The 24,686-nt window shown below is 34.5% G+C and overlaps 2 protein-coding genes and 1 long non-coding RNA gene across 3 annotated transcripts; all 3 read right to left on the bottom strand.

Moving 5' to 3' along the window:
• Nucleotides 1-1,128: 1,128 nt before the first annotated feature.
• LOC104230600 (uncharacterized) lies at nt 1,129-2,835 on the bottom strand. The gene is made up of 2 exons (XM_009783455.2): nt 2,367-2,835; nt 1,129-1,486 (listed from the first exon to the last, which is right to left on the bottom strand). The coding sequence occupies exons 1-2, from the start codon at nt 2,767-2,769 to the stop codon at nt 1,260-1,262; spliced, it is 630 nt and encodes a 209-aa protein (XP_009781757.1). The 5' UTR covers nt 2,770-2,835; the 3' UTR covers nt 1,129-1,259.
• A 3,619-nt stretch (nt 2,836-6,454) lies between these two features.
• Nucleotides 6,455-21,203, bottom strand: LOC104230607 (protein BLISTER-like). Its single transcript, XM_009783463.2, has 13 exons — nt 20,782-21,203; nt 19,232-19,982; nt 18,545-19,068; nt 17,559-17,678; nt 16,882-16,947; nt 15,617-15,727; nt 14,649-14,725; nt 9,960-10,027; nt 8,715-8,828; nt 8,436-8,614; nt 8,228-8,296; nt 7,719-7,874; nt 6,455-7,038 (listed from the first exon to the last, which is right to left on the bottom strand). Exons 1-13 carry the CDS (start codon nt 20,836-20,838, stop codon nt 6,958-6,960), a joined length of 2,373 nt encoding a protein of 790 aa, XP_009781765.1. The 5' UTR covers nt 20,839-21,203; the 3' UTR covers nt 6,455-6,957.
• Nucleotides 10,600-11,252, bottom strand: LOC138880461 (uncharacterized). Its single transcript, XR_011403135.1, has 2 exons — nt 10,795-11,252; nt 10,600-10,710 (listed from the first exon to the last, which is right to left on the bottom strand). It is a non-coding gene; the product is annotated as an uncharacterized lncRNA (long non-coding RNA).
• Nucleotides 21,204-24,686: the final 3,483 nt, after the last annotated feature.

Here is a 24,686-nt window from a genome sequence, read left to right as displayed (position 1 = left end):
TTCACTTGTTCTTATTTTTCTTCTACTCTACGTGTAGGCCAAGACGGAGCAATGGGTAGAATCAGCAGACAGTACAGCAAATTCCTTTAATAAAATTGAAGATGCAATTCAAAGAGCTCGTGAGTCAGCTCAACGAAAAAGGAACAGAATTCTGGATTCCTTCATCAGGTATTTTTATTTGGGCAAAATACAAAATTGGTAGGCCGGCTGAAACTAATTGCATTTGCTAGCCAAAAAGTATATAAAATAAATACTATATTATATGTATAAAATACACATATATACACACAATATACATTTTGTCTGTTATTGTTTTTTGGAGAGGCTAAAAATATACATTTCTCTTTTTATTTTCATTAATAATTTTTAATAAATATTTTTGGTAATATTTAATTAGTTTTCTTTTTTTTCTTTGTTCTTGTTGGTTGTCTTTTAGACTGGAGAGCAAATGATGCACGTGGCTCAAGGCGCAGTTGATGGGGTGAAGAACACACTAGGAATAGGATCAAACAAAAACAAATGAAAGTAAAGATTACCAAATTAATATTGTACCATTTTTCTATTGGTTTCATTCTTATTTTTTTCCCTTTTTAGTGTGCCTTTATTATGCTACGAGTGAAATATTAGTAGTAGTTCGTATGTGATTTGAAGAGATTCAATAGTATGGTAAAAACCTACTCGCATTTATAATCATAATTATCATCACTATGTTATACGCATATAATAAAGTTTATTGGTGTTTGGGTAATAGATTACTTGTTAAATGAACCAAAAAGAAAAAAAAAATACCTCAATATGAGATAATTTGTTACAAGTGTTTGGAGTATTTCACGCTTAAATAATAATATTGTGACAATCCCCTAAGATACTCAAATTTTCCAACAGATAAAAATTTATTTGCAACCGATGTTTACTATTGTTGTTGTCTGTAGTTTAGGTCCATTGAGTGGGAAGAAGTACAATTCATTGTGAATTTGAGATAGAGTCATAGGGAGAAAATCAGGAGCATAGTTCAAGTCTCGTTTTCGCTGAGTCTGATTCTCTATGACGTGGACGTTTTTTATTGGATGGAGACCGATATATAAAAAGCATGCAGTTAGGGTGCTTGTTAATCACTAGGTAGCCATGTTCCGAGCAAAAATTAACCATCCATTTTAATAAAAAAATAACCATAATATTCTTGAGAAGATGAACATATCAAAGCTATTACAATAGTAATTGCAATTTGCAAACTATTTATGAAATGCTTCTATAAATTTCTAGCTTTTGGAAACAACTTTAGTAAGGATTGTTCCTTTCTTGTTATAGCTCATAATTTTCAAACTTTGCCTCAAAATATCCACTTCTCTCTCCCTCTTCACTTCTTGTTTTTCCATTGAATCAATTCTTTCTTTTAAATATGTAATTATTTCTTCTTTTGCTTTCAACTCCCCATGTAGCTCCTCTATTAACTCCACCTCTTCTGTTCTACAGTAGAGTCTTTCTCCTATGAAACAAATTACAAACATCAAGATTAAATTGTAGCGTTACAAAAATAAAATAGAATACTCCTTTAAAATAACATAATAGAATAAATTCTAGAGGATAACTTTAGTTAAACCCCTCGTATCACCGAAGGAAATGTTTGGATGATAAGTGTCACAGACGGAAGCCGGGGATTTCAACTATATGGGTTACGTATTTTAGAACGACTACTTAAAGCACTAGTATCTGGGTTCAAAATTCAATACATGTACATATGTAGTAAATTTTGTAATACAAATACATTGTTTAAGCAAAAGTTATTGTGTTCTGCATACGGGCTTCTAGATCCGGCCCTGATTCCTTAACCAAAAGTTTTAAGTTCAAGCCCCTTGGGAATATAGTCCTTTAAGGCTTTGTAACCTATTAGTGACGAAACCAGAAAATTCAATAAGAGTGTTCAAATTTTGAACACCCTTTGCCAGTAGGCTATGCAATGGTGTCCAAGGTCTATTTTTTAATCAATAAGAAGTACAATATTTTATCCTATACATAATATAATTTTTCAGCGAAGAGTGTTCAGTTGATCATCCTTTAACCCTGCATAGTTTCGCCCATGTACCCTATAGTGTACTTTCCTGATGCAAATACATATAATCTAGCAATGAATTTCGAATACCGAATATTCAAGCAAAAAAAAAAAGAAAAAGAAAGAATAAAAAGCAGGGAGGGAAGTTGGAGATATAGGGAAAAAAGCAAGTAATCAAGAAGAGTTCTTTTTGTAGGACATGAGCAAATAATTTGAGAAGGGCATAAACCAAAAAACACCATGAAAATCTGATAATTATGGAATGACAGCAATCAATACATTATGATGATACACATAATAAGAAAATGAAAAATACCTTGATTTGTCCTTTGAATAAGTTCATCAAGTTCAATTTTGATAGCAAAATAGAGCTGTTTCCACTTCTCAATTGTCTCATCTCTTCTAACTTGTTCTTCCCTAATATAACACTCTTTATCCCCTTTTTCATGATTTTCCACTCCTTTGAATTTCTCTTCTTCTTTTTCTTCCAACTTCTTTTTCAATTTATTCACTTCCTCTTTAAGTTTCTTCTTTTCTTGTTTCCACTCTGCTTCTTTCAATGCAAAAATAATCATCTCCTGTTGGTAAGTTTGACTCTCATATTCCCTTATGCCCATAATTTCACTCACCTCAGTTTGAAGAAGCCTTACTTTATACTTCAACCCTTCAATAATTTTGGCATTTGGATTGCTTTTATCCTTAGTTTGAAGACTCCCCATTTGGTAATTCCCTTGGCTTCCTATTCTTTTAGTTAAACTATTACAATTGGCCCCTATGTATATATATAGATAGTGTTTGCATATGCAGGTTTGTGTGTTCTAATAAAGGGCTAAGTCAAAGAGTCCACGTAAGATGCTTCTCATAATAGAGTTGGCTAACATTTAATTATAACTTAACAGAAATAATCAAATAGAGACACTAAAGTAAAAGTGATAAACTCATATGTCTAACATGTCTACTACAACACCGTTTGATAAAGGAAATAACGATAGTGAAAAAATAACGGAAGGTAAATCCGAGGCCTGCGGACATTGTGGAGGCATACCTTGAAGTCTCCAGAAAGCAACTAACCAATCAATCACTAGCGTCTAGCACGGGTAGACGTACCTGGATCTGAACAAAAAAATTATACGATAAGGTCACCTAAAAGATAAAAATCGGTAATTATTCATGATAAGTAACGAAAGGGTGAATCTAAGATTTAAATTTGATGGATACGATATTTAAGGTTATTAACATTAAACTTATTAATTTTTTAAGATTATAGGTTCCAAAATGATATTTGTTAAAATTTTAATGAATTATTTATACAGTATATATCTATGCACCGCATAGAAAATGTTGGATCGAATTAATTCGTTGTCGAAGGGTTTCATACGCCACTACAAGTACTTTGCTACAACATATTAAAATATACCGATACTACAAGAATTTTTTACACTATTCGCGTATATAATTTAAATATAAAAAAAAGAAAAGAGAATGAGTAGAGGATGATGCAAAGGCAAATATATATTGCAGTGACAACAACTCTTTGTAATTCAAAGAAAACTTGCAACTCTTTGCTTGCATGAATGGAACTTTGATTGGTGTAAGAAAATAACAAAATGCAATAAAGGGTATCTTGGATCAATAAAAGAGGAGAGTGGAAAGGGACATAAATAAATGCCTGAAAAAGAGGCTCCAACCATAGAATGTGAAGTGATAGCACTAATTCAATTATTAATGAAACTGTGTAAGATGCTTATGAAAGACAAGTAAAGCTAAATACTTTGAAAATGTTGACATTGACAGCTTATGAAAGAGAAGTAAAGCCAATACTTTGACAATTTTGACATGAAAAGAGTGACAATTGAGTGCATGAAACAAATGAGACGATCTAAAACTTAAATTTTATGGGTTCAATTCATAAGATTTTATGTTTAAAGGTAAATTTTTATATACATATTAAAAAAAATAGATTTACATAAATTGAAACGAATGAAGTATAATTTTAATAAATATTTACACATAAATTTTATTTTGTGTCCAAAATATAGCGTTAAGATGAATTCCATACTACAAGGCTACATCCAATATTTCCAAAATCACATGTAAATCATTTATAGGAGGAGCGTGTGTGTGGGGTATTGAATTTTAGATCTCTTTTTGCCAGCTCTTTCTTACTGGGCCTACATTCTCGGCGGAAAACATGGTGCGCATATTTGACAATAAATCTTTCTTTGAATATACCTTTTTCGGCATTATAATACTATTCTCTCCGTTTACATGTATATATATGTGATACATTTTATTTTTGTTGGTCTAAAAGGAATAACATACTTTAAAATTTAAAAATAATTAGTTTTTTATTTTTATTTATCATTACGGAAAACTTTATAATCACACAAATATTATGTTATGTTAAAGTCTCAAGTTTTAAAAAATTTATAGCCACATAAATATTATAAGTACATATTTAATTAAAAGTCTTCATTTTTTTTATATACGGTGTAAATTTAAACTATATCACTTAAATTAAAAAGGATGGAGTATTTTATTTGGATTTAGCTTATGTAAAATGAAAATTTCATTTTTAATACTATCAGTCTGTCACTATAGATTTAACCTTTAAGAGCAAATGGCCTAGAGTATTTTTCATCTCATTTATTATGCGTGGTCTTTTAAGCAAATAATAATGTGAAAAAGTTGGGTGAAATTCAAAAATAACCAGATTTACAAGTGGTAATTAAAAAATAGTCACAGTTTTAAAAAGTAATCGAAATTTAATCATTTTTCATATAATGAAAACACAATTCAAAATCCGAAAAATATTATAGCATAATATACTGGATTCAAATTTTTTACATATGAACTTAAAGCATAATATACTAAAGTTTCAACATAATATACTGGACTTTCAGCATACTATATCGGAGTGCCAGCATAATATACTGGAGTTACAACATAATATATTGGAGTTCCAGCATAATATACTGAAAGTTCATACACATGTGCTCCAATCTCTTTCCGTGTTGCAGCAAAATAGTGGTTATTTTTAATGACTTTGCAAACGCTGATTATTTCTCAATTACATATTCGATAACTAGCTAATCCGTGCTGTTTTTACGAAAAAGTTCTTTAATATTGTCACCACATATAAGTTCAACTCGTGAATAAAAAAGAAAAAGAAAAAGAACCGATTACTAATAAACACTAACAAACTCTAAACTGCTAATAGTTCAAGTAACTCAATAAAAGCTAGTACTAATAATTTTTCAAGGCAATTTCATACTAATCATACTAGACATTATAAAATTTATCAGTTATCACAATCATTCCAGAGAATAAAGTCTTATGCTCCTACCTAAGTTGTAGCACTTAGCACATTTACAAATATTTTAATGCACGGGTACTGTCATACATAGGATATAGGAAAAAAAATTCAACATTCTGGGGCGGCTATCAATCCAACTAAAAATAATATTGTATAACTTTTTAAATTTCCAAGAAAATAAAAAATGTAAACCTTTTGTTTTTTTCTGATGTTCCATTAAGATGTTTGTTGAGTACTGGAGTATAGATTTTGCTCAGTGGTCACATATAGACTAAAGAAAAGCTCCACGCGTCCACAAATAATTTAGCAATTGGCCAAGATTATTTTTCTGACAGTTACGTACTATGAGGAAAATGTGCACTAGTACGAATATTGATGTTTACCAACAACATGAAGATTTTTTCTTCAAGTCAGCAGAGTGGTTTCAATTTTGTTCAGAAAATTCGAGTAGTTCAAGTGTGTTGGTCAAATATATACAGAAGCACCTAACATCTTCTTCTTCTTTTTTCATTCGGTGTTTAGTACTACTTTAAGCGCCGACTAATCCAAATTACGCTAATTTAAAGGGAGGGGCGGAGGGATCGCTCCTTACCAATGGCAAATCCATACCCAAGACACTAACCTGATATCTCTAGTTAAGCATGGAGGAATACATATCATTCCACCATAAGCTTTGGTGGTGCAATTACAAATGCAGATTCAGGATTTGAACTACCACATCTCATTTAATTTAATAGGTTCAAAATTTATAATTTGTACATATTTAATGATTTTTTGAGTAAAAATATAAGGTTTGAGCGAAGGCTATGAGTTTAGCTTAAAAACCCATAGCTTATAATCCTCTGGGTGCAAAAGCACCTACCTACCACCACAAGGGATGTAAATAAGGTTGTGCACATTTGATCAAGCTTTCTGAAGAATTTTGTAATAATCTAGTTCTACTATCCCTGAAAGCAAGCTTCGTATGCATTTCGTTTTTAACCCCTCCACATGCAAGTAAATTTATAATTTGAACTTCCTTTCTGATGAATTAAACTTTATGCTAAGTTATGACTTGCAGCACATTAGCAATCTTGGTACTGAGCATGTTGAAAGAATTAACGAGATCATTCTTTTGATATATTCGGCTTTAGACCCAAAAACAAATACATCAGTACTAAGACAACACCAAAAGTTTTTAAAAAAAGAAAGATCATTTTGATCCTTTTCCTCCCTGTTCCCTATTAATTCACAAGTAAAACCATCTCCTAAATATAAGTATTAACAAACTTATCTTGAGTCTCTTCATAGTAGTTTTTCATCATCCCCTAACTTTTTCTGTAGCATTTCTCATCTCCAGTCTCTGTAGGGCGTTCGGTAGGTGGAAAAAATGGACAAAGGTTCTGATCTGTTGCCAAATCTGTGAAATTATCAAATATCACATCTTCTAAAATGCCTCCTAGAAGCAATTTGCTTCTTCTGGGAAAAAATGGGACTATGAACCATTAATAGTACACATAAACCATCTCCATCAGGCCACAAAAAATACAAGGCGTAGAGGAGAAAAGATGAACTTTTGATGGATAACACTTGTCTAACTCCATCATGGAAACTAAATAAGCTTGCTGGTTCTCCGCCTTGATGGTCCTCCAGGAAATAGCTTTATGATCCATCCCAAGACTCGTTCCACCACCTGATGCAAAAGAAGAAAGTATACTCAAAGACGAGGTAGCAAGTATGAAATTTAATTATAAGGAGATGAGGAGGCTAAATAGTGAGAATGGTTGACGCGCAAGAGAATGAACACCTGATAACCGGCTAGCAAGCTGTGTTACACTTTATTCCAAGATCTCAAAATGAAAACTTACAAAAGGCTAAAATTTGTTGGAGAAAGAGTGTTCAACTGGTTCGAGAAAACATAAAGCAACAGTCCTATAGGTGGATGTTTTAAGGCATCGCTGCGTCATAGCCATTCCTGTAACTAGCTAAGCTATGTTTGAACCTCTACAATTTGCAGATGTTTGAAAACTGATATCTGTATTTTATAATGTTTCTATATTTCTGACAGGTCGATAAAGCTACAACAGCTTACTCTTGAAGCATGGCTTAAAAAATAAAAACAAATCCAAGGGCACAATGGTGTTCCCTTTTTATTCAAAGGGTGCTCTGTGCCAACTTAAACTTCAAATTCTAAATACAGAGTGAGATAGAAGTACAAGTGTTAAAATTGATAGATGAAAGGAGAAACTAAATAACTTTAAGAGGATGGTATTTTACAGGCATACAGAAGCAGTTATATTTAAGTCATATGAATACAAAAAGGTTCATACAGTATCGTTATAGAATGAAAAGTTTCAAGGTACATAATATTACCTCATCACCTTCATCAGCATACGTGGTGCTGTCGTGCATGGATAGAGCATCTGGTTCCCTTGTTTGGTTGTTACCAGTTGCCATGCTTTGAGAAGTCAAAAGCTCTAATCTTTGTGTTTGAGCTTCAAGCTTTTGGGTCAAGTCCTTATTTAACTCCTTTACTCCGCAAGGAACAAAAGAAAAATCCACCACAAAGTGTAGAGAAAGAAAATTGTTAGTATCCACCTTTAAAATTGCACTTCCCAAAGCACTATATGAAGATTGAAAGATATTTGAGAAAACATGCGCAAGCATACTAGAGGGGCTGGCTTACAAAAGGAGACACACAACCAAAAATGGTACATTTGCAATTATACATCGGTGATTTATGTAGAAGCAACAGAAAGAGGAAAAGCGCAAAAGGATCCTAAAGTTAAGGTGAAAATATAATTTGACTCACATATTAGATCCAAAAAGGAAAAAAGTACTGAATGATATTACTAACAAGGATAGTGGCTTCATCAAAATACCTGCAATTTTGAGCACTGAGATGATTCCAGTGACAAGGCTTTCATCAACTCTTCTTTCTCCAAGGCTAACTGTAAGCATCCAAGTTGGAAGAAAATTGTTCAGATCTTTGGTATGGTAAAAATGCCTTAAAATATAAGCAGCTAGGCAGACAGGAAGTTGAGGGAGCAAAAATGATCTATCTCAAATATTTTATGCGAAGGAAGCTACCTCAGAAACCAAAGTATTGATGTTTTGGATCATCCTTATCTGATATGGAGGAATGGCCGTTGATAAACTTTCAAGACTGAGCTGGTCATTCTCAGGCAGATATGAAAAGGTCGGGCCCTCAGTACTGGGAGCTTCTAAGTTAGGGTCGTCCATGGTAGTATTTACGACTTTATCTTCACCTGAACCGATACAACACCATATAATTGAATCTTATGAAAATGTAAAAACAAACATAAAGAGACATTCTGAAGATGTATTGTGAAATCTGAAACCACATACGGAGATCCTCTGTTGAAGTCGATACATCTTTTTTACTAGGAATACTCCTGCTAACATCAAGTGATTTGCTATTACCAGAAGCTTTTCGTAGTTTCACCTGCAAGAGCTTCTTTTCTGTAGAGAGAAAGAAAAACAAGAAGATCTCAATACACGTATTGGAAACTGGTGGGGAAAGAAATGGCAACTCTATATCACTCTAAACCAAGTACAAGCAAAATCACTCAAGTTAAAAATAGGGGTCTCTAATAAACTGGCAAGGGAAGAGATGACACTTCAATTTTTCTCTAAACCAATTACAAGTAAAATCACTTGAACATTCCTTGATAATTTAATATTGCTCTAAATCAATTACAAGCAGAAAAACTCAAAAGACTCCAAATAGGTTCTTGGATAAAAATGGTAAATGCCTCTAACACCTGCAGCGTTTGTCCAAGCAGGCTCTGAGAGAACGATAAAGCTTTTAAATTTTCGAGGTTTGAGGATCAGATATCAGAAGAGGAATTAGTGTATAACTATATATATTTTAAAGCAAGACCAAGAGAGAAGAAAACTCAATCATTTGCTGGCACAGTCATAAAGAAATATCTTGAATTCTTGCATGATAAACTTACCAACCACTCAAAAAGAAACGCTCACATATTTCTTCTTGAATTTTCGTATCACACTAGAAGGCTAACTAACCAAATAAACAGTCAGAAAAGAAATCGTTCATTGTTTTAAAACATGTCGAATGGGTCTATTATTAATAGTCAGATCCAGCCCCTGCTCGGACTCTCCGGATGCCATTACTGTTTCAGCTTACAAGATAAGCATTTATGCAAGATCCAAACAAGACCTTCAAAACTGTATTCCCCAGTGGTTTATTACAGGAAAGTTTTTCTGCCGGTAGATAAACTCAACCTCCATAGCCAAGCAGCAAATGCATGGACCTACTTACTTCACTACAACAGTAAAATTATCACACACTTCCGAAATCTGTAATCCAGTTGGTAACAACAAAAGAGTATTAGGTAGTTATTTGATTATGATAGTTGACTTATATAATAGCTGATGTCACAGAATAACATTGTGAAATAGATTGTTTATATTGAGTCAAACTGCCATAGGAGGAAGCAAGAAGGTATTATCTATGTGAATTTTATTTAAGGCGGTGAAGAGGAGATGTATATCAATATAGCCACAGCTCATGTATTCCTACAAATGAAAACCACCTTGTTATCTAGCACACAGCCACTATCTTCTTACCTTCTTTTAGAGCATCAATTGTTGACAACAGATCCTGACGGTCCTTTTCAAGGCTAGTCATTTTCTTTCTGCAGAAAAACAAGAGAAAGTTGAATGAGATCAACACCCACATTTAATGCAATTTAGAAGTCAATGATTAAGGAAAAACGAGTCATATGCCACTCAAGTATTTATCCCATAGAATATGCATTTAGATGATTTATCTTTTTATAAACAAGATGAGATAGGCGCAAGTGGGAACAAGGAAAGCTGCTTTCTTTTTAAGAGGTATGGTTTGGAGCATATAATGTTACTTTTGGGTCTAGACATGAAACATATTTCTTCTTATCTTCAGAAGATGGATGTCAGGTCAAGGACCCCATATAATTAAGCTCCTGGATTTAGAATTATTTTGGTACTTTGGCAAATTGCCGTATATCGAAAGGAATCATAAGTATTCAGCAGTTGAGTGTAAGATATTCAGCGGTTTCCTAACTTATTCTAAGTCAATTATCTGAGTACAAATCAAAGTTGTTGAAATTTTAATCTTAGTAAAAAATAAGAATCCTCAAGGGAAAATGAGAGTTGGCAGCTAATAAACACATGTTTTCCTTAATATATTGGCGGAAATGTTACTTAATTTCTAGATTTTTCGTCAAACCTTTTCATCCTCTAATGTTGCTATTCTTAACTTTTCAAACAGTAACCTCTGTCCACTCTTGCAGAGTATTTGCTTTCATTCCTCAAGCCATATATCCTTATTACCATATACCTATAATCATCACAACAGCACTCTAAATCAGCCAACTAACTATTAACATCGAACTCCAAAATAAGTGAGTCAGATCAGATTTACTTAGTTTCTGGAGATCTGTCTTTATACCAGTTGCACATCTTTTCTATTAGTGAAAGCACAAGAAGTTCTCTGCAGCGCCAGCTTTCCAAAACATATGTATGGGGCGGACTTGCAGTGCAACAGGAAAAAAGCACCAGCATGATTCCATTGTTTAATAACTGGTATGCGATGTATTCCTATCATAGTAATTTCATTAAAATGATTCTGTTATCTAGTTTCCCTTAGATTTTATCCCAGTTATGATATCTTCTATGCTATCAATGATTTCCACCTGCATCTAACAAGAAACAACAAAACCACAAACCAATTTATGTTTTTGCTCCAAAAGGAAAAGATGCATCTCCACTCTCCAAAAGGGTGGGTCGTTCATGTGAGAAGGCACGGGAAAAAATAAGATTGATATTATTCTCATATGTTAAACATGATACAATGAGCCTTATATATATACATAACATGTCCTACTCCTAATATATATGGGATTAGGGTTACACAACTATTCTAACACTCCCCCCTCAAGCTGGTGCATATAAATCATATGTACCGAGCTTGTTACATATGTAGTTAATACGAGGACCAGTGAGAGACTTGGTGAAAATATCTGCAAGCTGATCATTCGACTTCACAAACTTTATAGCAATATCTCCCGAGAGTATCTTTTCTCTGGCAAAGTGACAGTCAATCTCAATGTGTTTAGTTCTCTCATGGAACACTGGATTTGACGCAATATGAAGAGCAACTTGATTATCACACACAAGTCCCATCTGACTAATCTCACCAAATTTTAACTCCTTGAGCAACTGTTTGATCCAAATTAGCTCACATGTCGCCATAGCCATTGCTCGATATTCTGCTTCTGCACTAGACCGAGCAACCACATTCTGTTTCTTGCTCTTCCACAATACCAAATTTCCTCCTACTAAGACACAATATTCAGAAGTAGAACGTCTATCAGAAGGTAATCCTGCCCAATCAGCATCTGAATATCCAACGATCTGCTCATGACCTTGATCCTCAAACAATAAACCTTTGCCTGGAGCTGATTTTATATACCGAAGAGTGCGAACAACTGCATCCCAATGACTAACATACGGAGAATCCATAAACTGACTCACAACACTCACAGGAAAGGAAATATCAGGTCTTGTCACTGTAAGGTAATTTAATTTACCAACCAACCTCCTATATCGCAGGATCGCTAAGAGGCTCCCCCTATCTTGGCAGAAGTTTAGAATTCGGATCCATCGGAGTGTCAACAGGTCTACAACCTGTCATTCCTATCTCCTCAAGAATATCTAAGGCATACTTCCGTTGTGAGATCACAATACCTGAGCTGGACTAAGCGACCTCAATACCCAGAAAATACTTTAGTTTGCCCAGATCCTTAGTCTGAAAGTGTTGAAAGAGATGTTGCTTCAATTTAGTAATACCATCCTGGTCATTGCCGGTAATAACAATGTCGTCAACATAGACCACCAGATAAATACAGAGACTCGAAGCAGAATGCCGATAGAATACAGAGTGACCAGCTTCACTCTGAGACATGCCAAATTCTTGCATAACTGTGCTGAACTTACCAAACCAGGCTCGAGGAGTCTGCTTTAGACCATAAAGTGACTGGCGCAAGCGACATACAAGGCCACGAGACCCCCCCTGAGCAACAAACCCAGGTGGTTGCTCCATATAAACTTCATCCTCAAGGTCACCGTGTAAAAAAGCATTCTTAATGTCCAGCTGATAGAGTGGCCAATGGCGAACAGTAGCCATGGATAGAAAAAGGCGGACTGATGCTATCTTAGCTACCGGAGATAAGGTATCACTGTAATCGAGCCCAAATATCTGAGTATATCCCTTGGCAACAAGACGAGCCTTAAGACGATCAACCTTACCATCCGGACCAACCTTGACTGCATACACCCAACAGTAGATTTACCTGAAGGAAGAGGGACGAGCTCCCAAGTACCACTCGTATGTAAAGCAGATATCTCGTCAATCATAGCATGTCGCCATATTGGATGAGACAATGCTTCACCTGTAGACTTAGGGATGGAAACAGAGGACAAAGAAGATAGAAAAGCATAATAGGGTGATGACAAACGATGATAACTTAAACCGACATAATGGAGATTAGGATTAAGGGTGGTCCGTATACCTTTCCGAGGTGCAATCGGTGTACTAGGAAGAGACAAGTCCGCAGTAGGAGCAGGGTCAGGTGCAGGACGTGAATCAGCTGGGCCTGATGCTGGGTGCGAACGACGATAATATGTCAAGAATGGTGTTCCTGTGGCAGGGAGTGTAGGAGGAGCCACACTAGACTCCCCAACGGTTGGAATGGGTAAGACTTCTGTTGCGGAAGGTGAAGCATTATCTCATCTAGGATGGCGACAAGCTATGATTGACGAGATGTCTGCTTTACATACGAGTGGTACTTGGGAGCTCGTCCCTCTTCCTTCAGGTAAATCTACTAATGGGTGCATGCAGTCAAGGTTGGTCCGGATGGTAAGGTTGATCATCTTAAGGCTCGTCTTGTTGCCAAGGGATATACTCAGATATTTGGGTTCGATTACAGTGATATCTTCTCTCCCGTGGCTAAGATAGCATTAGTCCGCGTTGGAATGGGTAAGACTTCTGTGGCGGAAGGTGAAGCATTGTCTCATCCTGGATGGCGACAGGCTATGATTGACAAGATGTCTGCTTTACATACGAGTGGTACTTGGGAGCTCGTCCCTCTTCCTTCAGGTAAATCTACTGTTGGTTGTCATTGGGTGTATGCAGTCAAGGTTGGTCCGGATGGTAAGGTTGATCGTCTTAAGGCTCGTCTTGTTGCCAAGGGATATACTCAGATATTTGGGCTCGATTACAGTGATACCTTCTCTCCCGTGGCTAAGATAGCATCAGTCCGCCTTTTTTGTTAAATGATCTTGAACTCCTTGACCTTTACACCACAACTCGACAGACGAAGCCCAAGCTAAGTAGTTTGAACTTCCCATTAAAGGTTCTGAGGTAATCATAACACCGGAACTGCCAGAACCCGGGTTTTTAGACCCGAAAGCATCGACTCCCAAAGACATCGTTGGATTATCACCAAATAACAGAAAGAATCAACTGACAACTTGCTAAAACAGACGAAGGAAACACTGTTTTTTGCCGGAAAATTACTGTAGTTGCCGGAAAAAGTCAGTGTAGTCGCCAGAAAAAACTCAAAGTGGTCGGAATCAAACGAAAAAGGTATGGATAGACTCAGAATTACTAGGCGATCCGACTGTCCAACTGGAAGTTTTCAAAAAATGGCCGGAACACTGCTCACACGCCGGCGCGTGGGTCAGATCTCGCCGGAAAGTTTCTGGCGCATGAGGGCGCGTGTACGTGAGTTTTCGGGTGGGGTTTACTGGGGTTTGGTCGCCGGAGCCTGAGGAGTCTTGTGGTGGTGTTGGTTTTTTTTTTGCACACACCAACAGAAATTGATGTGATTACGGGCAGCCTTCTAAGTCGTCGGAAAATTGCACGGCGACGAGGTCTTTCTTCCCGGAAGTCGCTGGAATGATGCACAACGATAGATTTCTCACTAAAGCTCTGATACCATGTGAGAAGGCACGAGAGAAAATATGATTGATATTATTCTCATATGTTAAACATAATACAATGAGCCCTATATATATACATAACATGTCCTACTCCTAACACATATGGGATTAGGGTTACATAACTATTCTAACAGTTCAAAAAGGACAAGGCAAGGATAATGAAGAGATGGGAGGAGGGGATGAACAAATATAGCGAAAGATGACAATGACCAGATCAGAGTTCGGAATGAAAATTATGGCCTAGACGTGTTCACAGGAAAGCTTTGAGCATACCTGAAAGAAGATATTTCAGCTTGTGATTTCTCCAATTCCCTCTCCAGTTTAAGCTCATTAGATCTCAGACGAAGTGCCTACAAGATTGTTTAGTCAAAGTTATTATCCCGGAGTGGAGTAAATTATCATATATCAGAAAAACAAATTATCGCACTTAATCATCAATTCTGAAGAAAAGAAAACTAGAGAAGGCACAATTACAAAAAAGAGAGAAGACAGTCCCAAAATTCTAACATCAACAGGAAATATAATCAAATAAGAAACATGAGCAACCGTATGCACTGATCCAAAGGAAAAATAAAATAGACAACAAAGATTGGACATATAAATAACCCAAGTCAGCATTGTGATCCAAGCCAATTTAAATTTCATTTTTAAACCATAAGAAGAAGGGATGAAAGATCGCATACCACCCTAGTATTACATGTGACAACATTTATCAAAAACTAAGTTTTACATGTGACAGACATTGAAAAGATACCTCGGTGGAGGACTTAGCAGATTGGAAACAAAAAGTTCAAGACAAATGTAATTCCCTTGCAGAATTCTGGACAATTGATGAAGAAAAGCTAAATTCTTTGCATATGACCAATGCATTGTTATGAGGCTACCATATGAGTTCTCAGATAGCCTCACCCTACACTTTTAAAGTGATATATCAGGTGACTCCGCATAACATGTGTTGGCTAAAGATTTTACCAAAAAAGAAACCATATATACAACAGACTTTATTGGCTACACTCACAAAGCTAAGTTGCTTTCAAGTTTCAAGTCCACAAACGTGAATATCAATAGGAACTAAACACTATTTAAGTGGAATACAGATTCTCTTTTGAAAAAAAAGGGTATGTCTGTCTTCTAAAAGTATAACTCAGTAGTTTTATTTAATGTTTAAATTCATTTTAAATTCTCCGTAAGGGCTTCGTGAAGGAGTTGGGTCAACATCAGGCAATCCCATGGTTGGTTACCTTCTCTTCCAATCCAATCACTTCAGAAGCCAATAACCTCGCACGTTCATCTGCAGCATTACATTCCAGTTGTACGTTTGCATATTCCATTTTCACAGCTTCAAGTTCAACCTACTTACATTAGATGCAACAAATAGAAAATCAATAACCTCCAAGATTATGGTAAGAATCAAGTCCATTACTATGAATAGCTAAAATGCATAAGGCTATGTTAGTACAAATTTAGGTTGCCAGATATCTGAACTAATCTCATTATGAGAAACCAGTTCATTCCACAATTCCAATTCCAAAAACATTCTCCTAATAGGATCGCCGATGTATCCTTTACTATAGAGTTAAGATGAATGAACACATTCTTCAATAGGCATTAACATAAGAAATACGGTTCAAATTGTACCCATTTACAAAATTTGTATCTGGAAAACCATTCAACATCATTTCTAAAAACTCTTGAACCTTGCTGAATACTTCATGACGCCCCCTCAAAAGAAAAAACAGAAGAAAGAGGGGTGACCAAGAACTATGGTTCATGACCAAGTTTTTAATGTCAAAAATATATGTATAAAGGGCAGCCCCATGCACAAAGTATCCTGCGTTCACGCAGGGTCTAGGGAAGGGCCGCATCCCAAGAGGTTTGATGTAGGAAGCCTACCCTAATACAAGCATCAGTGATTGATTCTACGGCTTGAACCAATGACCTATGTATAAGAAATAAAAATGTAAATCACTACAATTTATCAAGAAAACAAAAATCATTAGTGCGACGTACTTAGAGAAGAAAAATCGTTGGATCCTTCAACATACTATCAACTCTCCAGATCTATCAAATAATTATTGGTAATCAGGTGCTTCATATGTCACTCATTTATGAGAGTCGAAATAAGTTATGCAACCCAACAGGAGAAAAAAATAAAAAAATGAAGAATGGAAGATCCAAACAACCAAATTTATTTGTACTCTTTAGAAACAACGGAACAAATTTACCCTAACTTTCCGCAACATTTTTGTTATTCTACCACTTTTAAGATGTCATATCAACAATAGCAAAGCAAATAGGTTGTTTCACTTGGTCGATCAACTTGAAAATGCACCCAATTCACTAACACTTTTAATAAAATCAGTGGCAGACACTAACACCCAATACCACCAATTCACAATTTTAGCTATGTTGTGCAATGTAATTCAAAGTGTCAACATCAAAAAGGAAAACACAGATCAGCTAATACAGCAATAATTGGGAGTAAGTAAGCAAGATTTGTACAAACCAGTTGTGCTTTAATTTCCGCCTGCAAGTTTTCTATGTCGCCCTTTAATTGGGTAACAAAACTGCCCTGCAAAAGAAAATTAAGCAACTGATTAGAGTAAGAAAAATTCTTTCTTTTAATTTATCAACAAAATTTCCAAGAATGTTAGACATGTGAAAACAATACTTAATGCAACAAATGTAACTGGTGTTACACAAGCGAACCCTCAAGGAGAAGACTGGACTACTTGTTGCTACACGTTCAGGTTGTTAATCACTTGTGTACCGAATCATTTTGGAATACAGTAGTCAATGTTGGCTATAGTTAAGCATGCGAAGTTCAGCAGGTGTTTCAGAAGAAGAAAAAGAAGATGTAGATCATGGGATGTAGCCCTTTTAGCTATCATGCGGGTTCTTTGGGGAGTAAGGAACCAAAGATCCTTCAAGGAAAATGATTTATACAAATGAAGGCCTATATTGTGTTTCTTAGGTTTTTCAGTGCACCCATGAAGTTCATACTAGTAAAGATGATTTAGGTGTTATTTATAGCAAATCATAACTTTGTGTAGAAGTTTCCACCACGTTAATGAAATAATTACTACTCCTTCTATTCCATTTTATGTGACACTGTTACCTTTTCAAGTGTCTGTCTATGTATTCAGCCAATCTGTTTAATATATATGAACAGATAATGTGTACCTGTTGGTTATAACTCTCTGTCAGGGCTGAATTTTCAGCAGCTAGAGACTCTGCCAGAGCTCGTGAAGCCTCAAGAGCACGTTGCGAAGAGAACTTCTCTTGTGTTAAATCTTCAATATGCTGTCAAAATGCAAAAGTAAACATCATACAAGTATTTAACAATTTAATACCCTGATGCAAAATCCTACAACCCTGAGAGTTATGCAATCACGTATGGTCCCTATTATCCTCGCTCACTGCACCTCGATGTAAATGCAAGAGACCATTCTTAATCTTGCCAGTTTCTCTAACCAAGCACTTGAAGTGTGCTCTTGTACTGACAAACATTCAACAGGAGAAATGACTAACAGATGGAAATGTGAATATTCTCGTTCTAGTAAACAAAGGATCTTTTTAAGATTTGAGTGAAAGAAACGTGATTAGCCAGTGTTCACTTCACATCAGAGCATATTTATTAAGATATTTAACATGTTAAATTAATTTACTTCTTTCAGCTTAATCTCTACACAATCACTGTCTTTTCCAAGTGCATGTACTACAATATAAATTTAAATCGATTTAACTAACGCAGACCTCAAGGTTAGCGGCAGTATTCTACCTTACTAACATTTTTTGCGTCGCGTTCAATTTTACCGAGCCACCATCCACTATATTTTATAATGAAACTTTTTTAGTCTTCATATTTCAATGTGAAAGACTCAAAATCTTGCATTCAATTCACAGAATCTGGATCATCTAAGACTATATAGGAAATTTGGTAGCTCAACTTCGGCAGTTCTCTTCAAGACGCATCACACAACTGGCAAGTGGACGGCTTTATTATTAGTGCAACGTTCTCACTACTAAGAATAATTTTCAACAGCAGAGTGCTTTTCATATATTAGCCATCACATAGCAGTATCTTCAAACTAAATTTTGACTTCGAAGACATACTGACCTAAATTTATCACTTCTAAAGCAAGGGAAACAAATGCCAAAAAAAAAACCTGTTCTAAAGCTGCAAAATCTTCATTCTGTTTTTTTGCATTAAACTGATAATGGTTGTCCATGTTGCCCGTGTCTTTCTCAGTATGATGATTCAACTTATCAGACCCATTAGCAGAAAAAGTTGAAGAGTTCATCATGTTCCTGGAGTTGGACAATTCCAAAGTGTCCGTGGGATGAACCTTCGGGTCAAATCTGTCTGCAGAAACTGATTCAGTTGGAGAAGAGGATATAGCAGGAACTTTTGAAATGTTGATGGAATCAAGGAAAGATGGACGAGATCTCCTCCCAACAGTGGGTGGAGGCAATTTTGAATAACTAGAAGAACTTCTTGCTTCAGAACTGATGCCATCATATTTAGAATCAGATGGCCAAGAAGATGAATTGTTGGTCATATAAAAACCGGAGCTGCTAAACTGGCCATACCCAGTATCAGAAACCATAGAACTATTAGCTTCCACAGCACTGTCCTTTTGCCCAACTTGCAAAGAAAAATTTGTGCTGCTGGTTGCAGGGTGCATATAATCTATAAAGAAAAAAGGGGGGAATAGATGTCAGATTATGCAACCCCAAGTGATTAACTGAATAAATGAATAGCATATATGCAATGAGGTTTGCTAGGTAAAGGGAAATCAGAATACAAGGGATAAAAGGAAGTTAAAGCAAAATTTAACATACCACAAAATTACCTTCATATGACGAGGAAGTCAATCTACTAGCCAAACGATCCATATAACCTGGTTTTTCTTGCAGATGAGGACCAAGGGAATATTCAGGTGAAATCCTAGCAGGTGCAGAATGAGAAGTACCAGTATCTATTACAGAAAGATCCTTTCTGCTGTTTTCCTCTGGTATGCTTTTACCCAGACCATCATGAGTAAACTGACTGGAAATTTTATTGTAACTGGGGGCTGATGACTGAAAATTAGCTGTAGAATGACTAGTCTTAAATCCAAATCCAACACTTCCTAAGGCTCCATAATTTTCCGTCTTTTCAGAGGAATCATAACCATCGCTGAATTGTTTACACAACTTTAGATTTTCATCACCCTTAAGCACTTTATCTCCAGAATGAGATGACACTGAGATGGAAGAATCAAAACCATTATTGTTTCCACTAACAGTAGAAGAAGCGCTAGCATCATTGTCATTGTTGTATAAACTATGAGTTGAACTAGCATTAGCATCATAGGAAGAAGCTAAACTACTCTTCTGGGCAAGATCAGGATTCATGAAATCATGCTTAACATCTGCTCGAGGTAACTCTAAAAATGCTCTACCAACTGCATCAGATGTACCAGCCCCACGAGAGTCAGTGATTCTTGTGGGTTCATTTTCCAGAGGCTGATTCTCAAAGCCTCCATCCGAATTGTGAGGTTGATTGTTGGAAGTAGACTTTTTAGACCTCTGTGCTGCTCTTTGTTTACGAAACTCCTCTAGCTGCAAATGATACAAAATAAATAATTAAAAGATCATAGAAACATTGCACCAAAATTTTAATATAAAAAAACCATTCTGATACTCCAACCAAATATTCACCAAAATCAACACTCCCCATCACACATCGTTGCTATTGCTAATCAAGGCATTACGAATAGGCATATTCTTTCTCAAAAGAATAGGCACAAGGGAAAACAGAAACTACAGAGGCAAACACTATTCTGCAAATGGTCACCCTATCTAAAAGATAATGCGCATGTGAGATTACATTACAGAGGCAAACGCTATTCTGCAAATGGTCACCCTATCTAAAAGATAATGCGCATGTGAGATTACATTATTACAAATAGGATAGGTATCGAGAAGATCCCATTGATCTTAATTGAAATTCAGATCATTAAGGCTCAAAGTTCGTTATCACCTTTACATGTTGTAGCAGGTAACCTGCCTTATTCTCAAGATTACGAATGCCATTTTTATGGAGGGTTACTGGTAGATATCATTTGAGTGACCCGATAGTATAAAAAGTTGCACTGTCGTGCATATAAGTTAAACTCATACAAAATCAACATTTCTGATAGCAATTCACGCATACCACAAATCGTAATCAGTTCATTAACATTATTCAGAACAAACATTAAGCAAAAGATAACATAAAAAACTGATCAAACAAACAGTAAGAATATCCTTAACTACAATGACTCATTATTTTCCGCCAATCTAGTAATTCAACACATAAATGAATCAATAAATACAAAAGCAATCAAATTAAAACTTTCTAAAATGTTCGAATTCGTACCTTCTTTTTCCCAGCTTGCAAATGCTCTTGCTTACGCAGCACCTGAGCCGACGCCATTAAATCCGAAATCTCAATCAACAAAACTAGAAAAAAAATCACTTAAATCATTGTCGAAAACCCTAAAATAATTATCAGGCTGTCCTCTAAAACACAGATCAATTAGCAATGTAAGTGAATCTGTAAATCAATTGGTGCACGAATGGAAATAAATATAGAATTGAATTGCCGTTTACAAGTATTTAATGGGAGAAAATTGGTAAATTTTGAAAGATTGAGGAGGAAAATGAATCCTAAATTCGATTAAAAGGAATCCATAAATTGGATCGGAGAGGAAGAAAATAGAGGGAGAACGGCTCTCTTTTTTTTTTTTTTTTTTTGTAAATTTGATTTTGGAGCAAGATCTCTCTTTCGCTCTCTTCTCTCTTATTTTTTTTTTCAATCTCTCTCTCATTAATTTCCCTTATTTTATGTTTATTCTCTTTCTTTTTATTTTTCTTTTACTTAAAGGCTCATATATATATATATATATATATATATATATATATATATATATTCCTTTGAAGTTTTTGGGATTGAGACATATACACCTTTAGGAATCATTTAGTTCAAAGACAAATTATAGATGGATTAGTAATACAAAAAATAATTGAATAACTTTTGAAATATTAACGAAGCATTTGATTAAAACTTTGAACATAAGAAGCGTGGTTCTGCATATTAGACATAGGAAAGAAAAAAAAATCTAGTCTGAAGTGACGAGGTAATTTTGTCATCGTAGTACTACTTTCTGTAATGTTATTCCGTATTACAGAAAATAATCTATAAATTTTGTATAGCTTATGCTTGTATTAATCATACAAAAAAAGCGAAATACAATTATTATTTATGGTAAAATTTATACTATAATTGTTATGCAACCAAACAACGTAATATACCGAAACTTACACGAAAACAATTTGTATATTAGTTATGCTCCTAATTATGTGTTTTTGTTTGACCAATTAGACAGCGATAAAAACTGACGTAATAAAAGCTTCTTTTTCCATGAAATATATCTTGGTTTTGTATGTGACAGTGACTCGAAGTCGAAACACTATGTTCCTATTAACTTAACAGAGTATTCATATAGGGATTGCAGCATTGCTGATTAACGACTGAACAAGACAAAATGGATACACACAATTCATATAGAGAATGAAGCGTAGTTAATGAAGAGAGTTGGTCGAGGTTTTACTGTTAAAGAAATCTCCTTATGGTGATGTGCTGACATCTTATACATAATTAACTAGTATTACTACCCGCGCGATGCACGGACTTTATTAAAGAATATTAATCATATCAAACATTTATGATCTGATTTGTTTGTATACATTTTAACAAAATTGTAGTTATCGTCTTATCTCAATGTAAGTACCCTTATAATAAAAATATATGTAACTAAATTAAATAAATCATATAATCATCGAATAACTCTTGGATGATACTAAAATATCATACTCCTTTCTTTTCAATTTATCTGGCAGTATGAGTTAGTAAAAAATAAGAAAGACTTTTAAAACTTGTGGTCTAAAATAAACCATAAATATTTATATGCCTACAAATCAATTCATTAAGGGGTAAAGTATACATTCTACTAACAAAATTATTTCTAAGTAAGGAAAGGTGACATTCTTTTTTAGACTGACTAAAAAGGAAAAAAGTGTCACATAATTAAAACGGGTGAAATAATTATATAGTTTGTGCTCCACACAATCTAAAAATATAACACGATTCTACACAGATTAGAATATATTATAATTTAATGAATCTAAAAAATGCTTGATTTTCTATTTTTATAATTTTATTTGTTATTTGATCATCATTGTCATCATAATCATTGTTAGAACCTTTAATTTTGTCCTCGTAATGAAGATCATAAAGTTTTTCTTTTGTAAAGAGAAGTATATTTAGAGCCTTGGGGTTTGCTCCCTTTCAAGGTCTCAAGTTCGAAACCCACTGGGTGCAAACAATTTCTGAGGGCCATCGAACTGGGTAAAACCTGAATTAACCGTGGTGCACTTGCAGAAAACTCCTTGCCGAGGGCCTGTGCACCTCCGGGATTAGTCGGGGCTCGAAGAGACTTGGACACCCGATGCAAATCAAAAAAAGAAATAGTCTCATATGAGAAAAATAATGTTATGGCTTTTAATAATTAAAAAATAATGTGAAAATTATCTTTGACTGAATTAGAAGGTATTTTCAACTTATTTTTTGATAGATTCTTAATTCAGTAACTCGATTTATTGGTCTTACTTATTTAGTTATTTTATGAAATCTTATAGCTCTCAATTAGCTATGTGGATTGTAAATAGTGATGTTATATTCTTACTTTTATGTGTGTGTATATATATATAGATTCAAAAATTTATCTTTGAATACAATTTTAATTTATTACATAGTCTAACATATATTATCTTAAAATTATCAAGTGGCTTTTTATTAGCTTGCCACTTGGCATAATCTCAAACTACTCAATTCAAAATATCTATTAAAAATTCTTAGTAAATTTTGTGCTAATTTCTATTATATTTGATTCTAAATATTATTAGACTTTATCCTAAATCTTATTAGATTTTGTCCTAAAAGTCCCACATGGCTTAATATCGTTGTCAACTACTCTATTTATTGATATATCAACAATATTTTTAAGTATTATCTGTTTACTTAATTTTATCAAATAAATTTAAATTGTGAATATAATCATATTATATCTATTCTCCTCTTTATAAATTAATTTATGTTCATCAAAATTTTAATTTTTTTCGCATTTAGTGTTTATGTATAATACAAATATTATTGTATTGTTTTTCTAAATGGATGAGCTTGAATTAATTCAAAGAGTAAGCATAGAAGTTGTTTTTATTATTTATTGTATATTATAAATCTACTAATAAGCATCATAGTTATTATTTTGTATTATTTTTTATGAGCAATTAAATTAAATTCTCCTTCCCCTTTGTATTCTTATCCTTTTATTATATATCTACACTAAATTTAGAGGGAAAGAATGTCATCTATTTATCAGTTTTATCAATGTTATTAGGAAATGACATAAGTTTGCACCGTTGAATTGAAGTAGACTCTTCCTAATGAAGGTCCAATTGGATGAAAATTTTGAGATTGTATTTTCTTTTAATTTGTTCCGCAAGTAGAAGTAGTTTCTTAGCAATTAGCGCAATGGTAAAAATAGCAGTGTAGAGGATTTCTGCCAAAGGTCTTGAATGAATTAGCCCAAAGAAGAAAAAGAAGAAGATCCAAAAAAGTTGCTACTATTAAACTCAATAGAATGAGAAGAATAATACCCAAATTGGATTAATAAAGGAAAAATAGGCAAAATAAAACTTACCTTACTACTGAATATATACTCCCTTCGTTGATCACATTAGAAGAATTCTCTCACAGATTTTCGTTGTTAAAATACTGCAAAAATACAAAACAAACAAAACCTACTTAGAAGTAAATTAATTAAAATTGAAATGCAGAACCTGCACTTTTTGAATAAAAAAAGAGCACCATTTAGAGTCGCACAAATTACAAATTTTAATCCATGTAGTTTAATCATTCCTAATACATTATGAGTTTTAATGAGAATATTCTCAAGATCTTCTTCTACCTTGACTCTTCTATCCCCGTCGGAGTTATCAACTTCTGTTACTTGAATGTTTCCTGCCTTGCTAGACTTTAATGCTTCATGTACATATCCACGGAAATTGTTTTTCGAAGGTTCTATCCTCGAGCAGAATACTTCAAGAAAGTTGTTCGTGCACCCCCGGTCATACACATTGATCCTGTTATCTCCTCTTAGTCCTCTACGACGAAAGTTCTCGTATGTGGTATATAAGAAAACAAACAAAATCACGAATGGG

The sequence above is a fragment of the Nicotiana sylvestris genome, chromosome 10, assembly GCF_000393655.2.
Source record: "Nicotiana sylvestris chromosome 10, ASM39365v2, whole genome shotgun sequence".
NCBI classification, from domain to species: Eukaryota; Viridiplantae; Streptophyta; class Magnoliopsida; order Solanales; family Solanaceae; genus Nicotiana; species Nicotiana sylvestris.
This window is presented reverse-complemented; position numbering and strand designations above follow the sequence as displayed.

Bases quoted from the DNA above. Each gene is read 5' to 3' on its own strand.
- LOC104230600 (XM_009783455.2), bottom strand. From the start codon at position 2,769: ATGGGGAGTCTTCAAACTAAGGATAAAAGCAATCCAAATGCCAAAATT. The intron at 1,487-2,366 runs GTATTTTTCATT...TTTGTTTCATAG, and splicing joins TATTCAAAGGACAAATCAAG to GAGAAAGACTCTACTGTAGA.
- LOC104230607 (XM_009783463.2), bottom strand. From the start codon at position 20,838: ATGGCGTCGGCTCAGGTGCTGCGTAAGCAAGAGCATTTGCAAGCTGGG. The intron at 15,728-16,881 runs GTTTGTACAAAT...TAATGTAAGTAG, and splicing joins CGGAAATTAAAGCACAACTG to GTTGAACTTGAAGCTGTGAA. The intron at 7,875-8,227 runs GTATTTTGATGA...TGCGGAGTAAAG, and splicing joins CTCAGTGCTCAAAATTGCAG to GAGTTAAATAAGGACTTGAC.